Here is an 11,234-nt window from a genome sequence, read left to right on the forward strand (position 1 = left end):
GCCCCAAGGGTCAGTAAGGAATCGACATAAACTGAGTGCTGAAAAACCTGTCTTCAGCACACTCCATCATGGGACTGCGTAGGGTCAAGTAGAGAGTCATTATTAAGTATAAATATTTATGTACTTTTTGTCAGATATTATCTCAATTATTCCATCATAATCTCTGGCAGCATATCCTATTAGTGACATCTATGCACCGTGTGTAAAAGCTGTAAAATATTGGTGCGAGCCTTCGCTGATTTAAAAAAGTTCAGGGGCGAGTGGCCCCACCCACTAGACAGAGAAAGTTTTGGTTTTGGTTTGCCATAATAATCGCACTGTTTTATAAGTTGTCCAAGATGTTGTCGTTATTATAAAGATTAATTAATAATTAATGTGTCAAGTCGAAATCGAAAGGTGATTTAACATTTCAAGCATTAAAGGTAAAATGATTTTCACGTTTATGTTATTTAATCGCAAAAGATTGAGAAAAATATTTTACATTCGTGTTTTGAAGGTTATTTATTGGTTAGGAAGTAAATAGAATTTTCTAATAAAATTATTTAAAATATCTATATTCTATGTATTATCGTACTGAATTACATCTATATGAATATATTTCTTGGTCTACTTCATAAACCTACCTACTAATAAATTAATTAACCAAGTTTTCTACTTACTTACATAGGTATAAATAATTTACTAATTTTCTTGAAAATGAATTACTGCTTGTGGTGAGTATGAAGTTGCAAATAAAAGTAATCATATCTCTTATTATTATTTGGTCAAAAACTTTTAATACCACTTAACATTAAAATATCAAAAATAAGTACTTGTGAGGTACCAAAGTACTTAACTAGTTATAATTTTCTTTATACGTAGAGTTGTAAAATGTATGTATGCTGTTTGATTTGATTTAATTTAAATTTAAGAGGTCTACTAAGTTAACGAAATAAAATTTATTCTATCCAAATTTCGGGTGATTTACAGTGATTTATTTTTGGGTTATTATATCGTGTTACGCATCCATCATCGTTAGCCAATGTTTCGGATAGCATTACACTGTCATATTAATATTATTTTAATATATCTAAATTAGTACTACATTTGTAAAATTTAGCAAAATAAGTATTTATAATTATGTGAGGATTTCTTATAGTCCGGTTTGTGGAACTTTTAAAGAATTCCAGAGAAAGATAGTAGGCAGGGTCGACCCTGAGGCAAAATTTTGGCGCCCCTTGTCAAAACCAGTAGAAGCCTAGGTAGGTTATCATTGTAATCAATAAGATTCTGAAGATTTCTATTTTTGTGTAGCGCAGTTTTTATAACAAAATCTCAAGTGATGTGTTAGGACTGTTAGGTGTTAGGTATTATCAGCGCATTGGCAATACGGCGCCCGGAGCGGACTGATCCAATAGCGCCGCACACGGCCGGCCCTGATAATAGGCTTTTCAAAAACCACTATAATAATTATTATCTAGATAAATAAAAAAAAAATTAACAAAGGTAGCGCTGAGTATATTATCTTCCATTCTCAACACAGTCGACCTTACAATAACTACAAGTTACTTATTTCTAAATTAATGTTTATAAGTGCAAGCTGTGTCGACAGTGATCTTCTATTTATGCAAAGTAACACAACCAACGTTTTCCTCCGTTTTTAATGATGATGGTTAAGAAGATTTTGAAATTTCGTCAGGTTATTCGTAACGCAGGTGTTAAATTAAAATTGTCGTCAGCTTGACGAATTTCTACGTGTAAGTAGGTACTACTTGCGTATAGAAACAATGCCGAGCCAAGGTTAGTGCACGAATAACCAGCAGCAAAAGGCTCTATGAGCAGCGAGGGTGAAAGCACGGAAACAATACTCCTGCCTGATTTCTGTTGCCTCGCTTGCTTGTCTCATTGCTCGCTACACGACTTCCACTTGTTCGCGTTTTGAACTTGTAATTACGACGTTATTGACCGTATAAACGCCGACACGCTTATTTCTCGCCTTGTAAATATAATAATTATATTTACGGTATATATTATATTATATTTGCACATTCACGGCATTTTTATATTTTTTTAATACCTGCATCAACTGTAAAGCGCCCCTGAGGTGATAACTCACAAATGCGGCGCTATAAAAATTGTCCAATATTTATTTTTATTTTATTATTTCTATGCGTAAATTGTTATAGATAGGTACACAAGAAGTATTATCTTATTAGCTATGCTTTAGATATTATCTGTGCAATTAATGAGTTAAGGGGTTATTTTTTTGTTAAACTTGTAATTATTATCACATTATTTAATTATTTTTTTATCATAAACACTGTGATCTCACGCATAACCTACTCATAATCTCAGCTTGACTTATGATTGTATCATAGATACTAAAAAGACTTTCGGAATGTACACATTAAAAAGTCATAAAGTTTTTTATCACTCTTTACGTTCCTATCCTCTTTAACTTGCAGTAAAGATGACAAAAATTATATATATGAACACCATACATCATAAGAGACATTATAATAAGATTTATAAGAAAATATTTCAACTATCCTCGATTCCTGCTTCTTACCCTATCTCATATCCTTCTTTCTCACAAAATGTTCTAAAACTTAGTATTCCAAGTTCCTCTAGCAGTTAGATCGGTTGTGTGGTGATCACAATAATCTGAGATATGTGGCAGATTGATTATGTTGAATTTAATAAAACATTGTGTTTACCATTTAAAACGGCAGATGGCGCCCTACGTCCTAATATCCTTATCCCTGATGTTGTTGAGCGCGAGTGCGTACGATCCAGATGATCCGGAAATAGCGGAGATTCTGCTCCCCAAGGGGCAGTTCGAAGCCTTCTACCCCAACGCGGTGACCGGCAGCGCTGCGCGCGCGCCGCACGCCCACGGTACCTTCTTCAAGCACCGCCACCCCGCGCTGGTCGACGCCAAGAACTCGGCCGCCTACGGCTACAGGTTCGACGGAGGAAGGCGATTCAATTTTGACAAGTAATCATAAATATATTATTGTTTTGTAACTTATTGAGATAATAAAATATTAATTATTTTTAATTTTTGGCTTCCGTTTTCATATTTTCCCATACTCTCCCTGACTTGTAACTTGAAACCTCCGTTTCCTTGTTTTTGCTGAGCCCATTCGTCCAAAACATCTGTAACGGAGCGGTTAGAGTTTTGCAGTTGGGTCCTGAAGTCTGTGTACAGAACAAGGCGAATCAAAGATAAAATTTGTTTAATGTTTAGTGTACCCAAAAAGTCTTCAACTTAGATATGTTTAGCACCTTAATTCTAATACCCTGTCATCTCTCATCCTTTCTATTTCACGCATATCATATCTTTCTTCATTGCCTTGCGTCTTACTAATTCTCCATAGTTGTGGGTGTCATGTTTCAATGACCCTTTATCTCCGTTTCTCATTAATTTACAAACCACACAGCTTATTAGTGATCACTCTAAAGAAGGTGACAATATTTCATTCAACACCCTCTAAGATACGCGTAAACGTGCTACCTCCCACTATAAAAGGAGTAAATGAGTATTGCAGATTTATTAAAAGCGGGATTGCAGGACGTTTCCTAATAAACTTTTAGTACATTCATAATTTATCTGAATACGTGTTTATGCGTTTGCCCTGATAATATACAATGACGAAATGCGAAAATATTTGAATTTTTATGTATATTTAACACGTTGCGATAATACATTCGTGTTTTACTTAAATTTATTAGAAAACCTGTCAATTCATTCGTTAAAGGCCTGCAATCCCGTTTTGAAGAGATTCTTAATAAATTAGCAATATTTTATATCTTATTATAAGAAACCATTCGACAAATTATTTGCTCTAATACAATTTATAGATATATGTGCTTTTATATTTGTGCTACGGAACCGTACCTACTTAAGATTAAGATAAACTTTTTTCGATCTTCTATTATTATCTCATTGTGATAGAAGATTTATCATTTATTTATCTAGATCTTGAAACTAACTCTTTTTGATATATGAATATATTAAGTTTTATAAGTAAGGTATCAATTTTAATTTTGTAATTTAGTATCTTGTATTGTGTACAGATATAGGTTTCTAGCTAAAAATACTAATATTATAATGGTGGGTATGTTTGAAGGAGTTCTCGCCAACGTATCGGTTTGTTTATTTCGTTAGTATCTTTCGACAAACGACAAATTTCTCACATAAATAATTATGTGTCAGCGTAAACTCAAGGTGGTTGTTGGCATGAATTGACACAGTGATCTCAACCAGGACTATACGGTAGGCACTACTCGCGCCATGCTAGACATATTCAATTGTTCAATGTGCCTAATAGAAGCTGAAGATGATATTTTAAAATAATGTGAAGGTTAATATGTGTTGAGACCCTTTTTTCCTGATAAATTTAAAGACAAACCTCTGTCAAGCGTCTGTAAATCGACCAAAACGGACTTGGAGTCGCAATTTCTCCGAAAAAATATTTTTATGGCATGTTGAATCATTGTATCGTATTTTTTTTAAATATTAGTTTGGATTCTAATCTTACCTTATGAGTACCTTCTAGGCTCCCCAACATTGTAATTTTCAAGGCGTACGATTGTTAACTTTCTGTCCAACTTACCTATTCACCTGGTACTTACTTCCTAGTACAAAAACCCAGGTAGGTAGGTACTTTAAATGTTTTAATCGCATAGTACTTATTTATGAAAGCTATTACACGCGCAGAACATTCAACTTAGAGCAAATTATAACAAAATACATTACATTTAAGGAACTCGTGTTGTAACGATGCTAGAAAATTAACGAAAAAAAAGAATGATGTTACAAAATTTTCCGCTATAAAGATTTTTAATTATTAGAAAGTTAATTAAAATGATTTTTTTTGGAATATTTGAAGTGACAAATTTAAACCTTATATTTATAGAACAGCCGCTATGAGTCGTTCATTTAAGAATAAGGTGAAGAAAATGCATATTTTTTTGGCCAATGGTTCTGGACCATTGTTTACTTGATACAATACAAAATACATATTTTGGTTGTGTGACTGAATGTAATTCTGGTACAGTGAACTCTAGATGAATTAGAGTTTCATTTTAAAAAATTGGAACTGATTATTTGAAAAATTTAGAAAAGTAATCAAGTAGGCATCTGCCTACTTATACAAATATTATTATAACGGAAAAATATTTGAATTGTCTTTTTCAAAATTCGAATTGTGATATCCCTTAATTTTAGACGGGCCAGTAATTAATACTGCTATTATCATAACTAACTATCTGAGTACCTAATGTATCTAGTGGATGGAAAAATATTAAGGTAACGAGAAGGAGACGTTGAGAGGTTGATTGGCAAATAGGTACTTGGCTATTCAGGTACAGTAATTTTAAAATTCCGCATTGAAGCCTTAAGCATGTTAAATGACGATTAAAAATTAAAATTCATATTGGAGACCTGCTCTAGAACCAAAATCTAAATTTTTGTTTCTCCTTTGATATCTCGACTATGAAGCAGAAAATCTCTTCTGCTTCTGATATATAAAATACCACTATCAAAACGAAAGTAGTATCTTTAAATTTGCAAACATTTTCTGTCTTGAGTTTTTAGGTTAATGCAACTTCTTACAACTTAGAAGTATAATATATTTTGTTATTTAGACCTTCAAAATCATAAATAGAGAAATAAGTCCACATCGCCCACTAAGAGTGTTAATAATAAAAAATGTATAAACCTGGGCTAAGCCAGGTAAGTAATATATAAATATTGTAAATATGTGTATACTAGTTGAGAACCAAGTAAAAATGTAGTATTTGTAAAGTTGAAAGTATTTATGAAATATTGCCCCGGAATCATTGCCTATGAATTAATAATTAGAGAGACGATCAGAAATTTACCTGTCGAATGAACACCGTCAGTTAACCTGTAAATTTTTGACTGATTTAAATCAGTCATAATTTTAAACAAAAGAAATACACATTTCAAATATGGAATAGTTATTGAAATAAAATAATTTTGGCACCCACTTTAGTTCCCATAAACAGTTCCAATTTTGAAAATTAAAAGTTCATTGAACAAGAATGATTTTTACGTATTACATTACGCAGGAATATTTTGCATTGCGCACATCATCAAACCCAACGTAAATTAAAATGTTTGATGATTGATGATTAACAAAATATACCGTTTTACTCTATTTGCGTTTTCACTAGCCCTTTTAGTTCATAAGTTTTTATAAAACTTTATTATACCACTAATATTCGTTAGTGCATCATTTATAAGAAGATCTTACTGCTAATTAAAATAAAGGTAAGTGTAAGTTTTAAAGTACTATTACATACACTACTGTGTTAAGTGCGCTCTAAGATGCCAATAATCTACGGTTAAAACACACTTAAGCTTTCAGGTCCTAGAGAATTAGTGATACGATCGGACCTGACTGGGTGTTCTCTAGACGAAGGGCAGGTATCAGAGAGGGGAGGGGATAAGGGCTAGATTAGGCCCATATAAAACCAGAATCCTCCCGAACCTAGCCATCATTCGTTACTGGACTTTCAAGCTCACCAGAGTTACTGAACCTTCTACTCTTTCTTTAAATTCATTTCATATTCTATTATTAGAATATTTTAACTTCTTGTACCAGTTTAAATTGAATTTGTGCAATGAATATGGACATCAGGATAACGGTAAGATAACATTTTTTATTGGTTTCTAATTTTAATGTGTATTTATGGCGTCCCATATATTTTTTATGTTTGTGCATATTATATTATGTAACCAATATTTATGCGATTTTTTTCTTCGAGATATTTTGTTATAATTTTTTATTAATTGACTGCAACTTATTTTTATATAGTAGTATTAATGTATCTGTATTTATTTTGCGATTAATTAAATCATATAATGGTTTTGTTCAAATAAACAATTATTTTGTAAAGTTTTTCAACGCAACAAAAAAAATTTATAATATTACGTCTCAACGCATTAAATCAAGCGTTTATTGTAGAATACTTTGTACTCGTAAGTGAAGTTAAAAGTAGAAACAATTATTACTACTAAAGTAGAAAAGATCAGCGGGTAACTTCCTAATAAAGTATAATTACAACAAGCGATATTAACTGTCCATTAAGCGATTGTTTATAAAACTGTTAATTTAATTTTTATTGCATCGTGCTTTCTGCTAAATTCTATATTATTTTTATACATATTAAATTATTCGTTGAATCATTTTCTGCCCGTTAATTTTCACACAAATTCAATAATGTGATATGTTAAACATGAAGTGTTGTCATAACAATCAGTGGATAAAATCTAATTATTACTTAATTATTACTAACTAGCTTCGGACACAAGCGTAACTTCTTGGGGCAGTTAAACTACTAAATCATTTGCCAATATTTGGTCAATACCGTAATTATAATAATTATGATTACGTACAGTTTCTTTGTGCATGAATATCAACCCAAAAAACTGTCTACCTATGACTACTAATGATATAATATTATTATCTATTTTGTGGGTCTAATAGTAACTGTCAGATAGTGTTAATTAAATAATCTAATTGTTTCAGATTCATGTTTGTTTGGCGCTGGCATTCTTTGCTCTTGCTGATGCCTTCTTCCTGAGATGGGGTGCTGAACCGTGAGTCGCACATTTCATGAATATATTAAACCAAAACCCTTCATTTCATTTAACCCTTAATATCAACCTTTCGTCTAATTATACAATTTGGAATTGAATACCACAACCGGGACTAGATTTTAACACTTTAGTGCACAAAATAATTCTAAAATGTATTAACCTGTTGAAGGACGGAGCATAAAACAAAAATATGTTAGTGAAAACTAACGTTTTATTAGCACAAACGATGCTGATTTTGTTTTTATATATATTTTTAGAACCATTAAGGTCAAAATCGCATCGCAAATTATTCTAATAAGAATCATGTTAGAATACTCGAAAGTTCTCCAGAGACCCATTGGCGTTCCGCAGGTTAAGCTAGTCTTCAAAGCTCTCAAAAACTCATTGTGAACCGAAAATAGTAGCGTTTAAGTACCTAAAAATTCAAGATACAATAATTTTTTTATTGGAATTTCACTATAGTGAAATGTTGAAATAATTTAAATTTTCTATTTTTTTTTAACTTTTGACCAAATGCTGTATATATACTATTTACCATAGTTTGAAGAAAATTTGTACCAGTCTGAAGACAGCCGTAGTAGGCTGAAATCAGAAATACAAAAAAAGTGGAAATAAGTTTAAAATGTATCATAATAAAATACGCTAAAATCATACGGCTTGAGATTTCCGCTTTGGAGTTGCTATTGCGTACCGATATATTATTATTAATCCAGTAGCTACGGTTTATATGAACTACACAGTCGACATCGTTTAGTTTGTGGCGAATGGATTAACTACTTACTGTTATACCGAAGGGTTTAATATATTCCACCAGAAAAACATTTATAGAGGAAAAATTATGACAATCTCTAAATAGTATAAAATAAAGTCGCTTTTCGTGTATGTCTGTTTGTATTATAGTTTATCTTATTAAGGAAGCAAAGATTTTGACAGGGTTTTCACTATTATGTTCACAGAAAGCAGAGAAAAGACGATGTTTTGTAATCAAGTCAAATTATTATCGGACGCTTAAAATAATGATTTAATGACAATTAAAACAATGTACTACGGAATTGTACAAAAGTCCACTGTGGTATATGTTTATTTCTTAAGGATAACCCCAAGCAACGCCGGGTAGACGTCAGCTAGTTACATTATAATAGAAAACAAGTGTCAGTTTTCTGTAAGTTTTTTTACTGAGGAATGAATAAAAATTGCTGGAATAATGTTGTGGCTGAATAGTTCTGAATAGTTTAGGACACAGACAATCTAAAAATCATTCCGCCTTAAGTAATCTTTCAACTTTTTCTTTATTTTAGTTCATTCAAACATTATTAGATTGATATTTACTTTGTTATATGCTCTTTATGAAGTTTATTATAATTATAATTATTTAAAATGTGTAACTAATATTATGATTATATAAATTACACATTTGTTCTGGTTACTGGTTGCTTTGACGGGCGTTAGATAAAATTCAATTGCTCCATAATAAATAAATAAAAACTCGATTGTCCGCGCATAGCTAAAGCAACCTTTGTTCGAGAGTTGCCACCGACCGTTTTTCTAAAATTAGAATAAGGAAACAGTTAGTTTTTAGTTAGAAAAAGTAAGAATTGTGAACTTTGACAAAAAATACCATTTTATTATTACGGTGAAATCCTCCACAATTTGACAGTCGAAATTTTAATTGAGCGGTATATATAAAGATAGCAAACTCCACCGAGAATAATTAAAACTTATAGAAATATTGTTTCAAGTAGTTCTATGGAATTATTTTGACAACTCATTAATTAAAAAAAATATATTTGTCATATTTTTAAATTGCTTTGATTGCTGTCTTTGATGTTATTGTTCTCAGTTGTTTTAAATAAGTCTAAGTACATGTCAATTGGAAGGTAGACGCGATCTCACAATAATGTTGAAGGCAATATTACAGGCAGTCCCTGTCCCCGAAGGCCTGGGTGCCCGGCCAGCTGGCCCAGGTGTCGCAGGCGTACCGCGGCTACGGCTACTCGCCCAGCGTGTGGGAGCAGCGCAAGGCCTACCAGCCATCCACCGTGGACTACCCGCCCATCCCCATCAGCGTCCCCCTGCAGGCCAGCTTGCAGCCCGTGTCCTTGCAACACGTGCAGCTCGTCCCCTGCATGTGCCCCGTATCAGCGGAGGAGGCTGATAAACTCCACGAGGCGCAAGGACCGTATCTCGCTCAGCCGGCTCAACAACAGTATCTAACCCAGGCTCAGCCGATTCAGAGCGTCGACCAGTCTAACAAGAACTGACTCGTTGGGGACGTTGTGTCTGATGCGGCCTTCAATGTCTTTGCGACTGGCCTTGAACTAGCACTTGACACTTATTACCTCTTGGGCCATCCGCAAACATCAACTAATATCAAAATCACTTGATTGGTACGTGTTGTTGGATTATTTTGTCAGAGTACATATAAAGATTTATTTATTTAAAAAAATATTTACGCACTCTTCAACTTAAACTTATTTCAACTTACCATATTATATTATTCAACTTTACTCGATTGTTGGAATTTTTGTGGTCAGTGTATAATTTCAGTATATATAAAATGTATTTATTAAAAATGGTTTTATAGGTTGAAAAAGGTGTGATTAATGTATTTGCGTGCAACAATATTGCACAATTTTGAAGAGTTTATTTATTTAAAATACCTATCAGAGATAACTTTATATAATGTTAAAACTGTTGAGTACTTACCAAAAACACATCTGGTAATTTAGAATTAAACAATGTTGTTCTGGAAATCTCAGCTTAGGTATTATTATTTATTATTGTTCTTAATCAGCGATCTTTTAGGCAAAAATTGAAACGCTTTGATCTTTAAAGTTAGGTTAGCTTATGTAGAATATTCACGGAGAAAACTTACTTATATAAAATATTGCTAATTTATCAACAATCTCTTCCAATTATTCGTAATCCTGTTAAAAATGGGGCTGCAGGCCTTAAATGAATGAATTTCTAGGTTTCATGTAAAACTTTTAATAAAAAAGGAATGTACTAACGCGACATTGTAACGCGTGTTGATAAAATAAATTATATATAATAGGGCAAACGTGGGTGTATGAACACGTGCTCCGATGTATTCGGAAAGTTTTAAAATTTTATTAGGAAACGGCCTGCTGTCTCGTTTTTAGCAAGATTTTAATAAATCAGCATTACTAATTTTTCTCCGTGTTGGATTAGGAGACTGATATATTTAATAAAAGACTGCTCATTCATATTTAGTGCTACTGTGTGTAGGAATATATAAATATGTCGATTATGAAATAAAATTTCTTCTGTGTTTAAAGTACGTTTTTTTTAAATGAATATCCAATCCTATTTTTATTATTCTTAGATGCTATCGCACAAGAGTTCAAGCTGCACAGTCACAGTGGAACTATGGCATCCCCAACATGAGAAATGGGGTTACAGATGTGGATACTACGCGCAGAGCGACTGAACTGCTCAACGAGTCTGCATTGACCATCGACATTTTTAACGTAACCTACAGGCAGTTTAACAATTATCTTTTGACGTATGTCACAAAGTAGTGAAACTGACCTTTTTATGTGTTTTGCTATACTTTTTGTCTAATTTGTAATCTTCTCCATAATGTATTGGTGAATAACCG

General features: G+C 32.6%; 2 protein-coding genes across 3 annotated transcripts; both read left to right on the top strand.

Moving 5' to 3' along the window:
* Window positions 1-282: 282 nt before the first annotated feature.
* On the top strand, window positions 283-3,633 carry LOC149412229 (uncharacterized). The gene is made up of 2 exons (XM_089645917.1): window positions 283-422; window positions 2,712-3,633. The coding sequence occupies exon 2, from the start codon at window positions 2,712-2,714 to the stop codon at window positions 2,979-2,981; it is 270 nt and encodes an 89-aa protein (XP_089502043.1). The 5' UTR covers window positions 283-422; the 3' UTR covers window positions 2,982-3,633.
* Window positions 3,634-3,858: 225 nt separating this feature from the next.
* On the top strand, window positions 3,859-10,873 carry LOC149412230 (uncharacterized). 2 transcript variants are annotated; one of them, XM_089645748.1, is made up of 3 exons: window positions 3,859-6,657; window positions 7,542-7,612; window positions 9,519-10,873. In XM_089645748.1, exons 1-3 carry the CDS (start codon window positions 6,634-6,636, stop codon window positions 9,871-9,873), a joined length of 450 nt encoding a protein of 149 aa, XP_089501874.1. In that variant the 5' UTR covers window positions 3,859-6,633; the 3' UTR covers window positions 9,874-10,873. The 2 variants fall into 2 exon arrangements, with proteins under 2 accessions (XP_089501874.1, XP_089501875.1); XM_089645749.1 differs by having other exon boundaries at window positions 9,531-10,873.
* Window positions 10,874-11,234: the final 361 nt, after the last annotated feature.

This window comes from Hesperophylax consimilis, chromosome 23, assembly GCF_061612785.1.
Source record: "Hesperophylax consimilis isolate HC1 chromosome 23, BYU_Hcon_1.0, whole genome shotgun sequence".
NCBI classification, from domain to species: domain Eukaryota; kingdom Metazoa; phylum Arthropoda; class Insecta; order Trichoptera; family Limnephilidae; genus Hesperophylax; species Hesperophylax consimilis.

What these genes read in the sequence shown, in the direction of transcription:
- LOC149412230 (XM_089645748.1), top strand. Translation starts at nt 6,634, where the DNA reads ATGAATATGGACATCAGGATAACG. An exon ending in ATATGGACATCAGGATAACG is followed by an intron (nt 6,658 to 7,541) that starts GTAAGATAACAT and finishes TAATTGTTTCAG; the next exon opens with ATTCATGTTTGTTTGGCGCT. An exon ending in CTGAGATGGGGTGCTGAACC is followed by an intron (nt 7,613 to 9,518) that starts GTGAGTCGCACA and finishes ATAATGTTGAAG; the next exon opens with GCAATATTACAGGCAGTCCC.
- LOC149412229 (XM_089645917.1), top strand. Translation starts at nt 2,712, where the DNA reads ATGGCGCCCTACGTCCTAATATCCTTATCCCTGATGTTGTTGAGCGCG.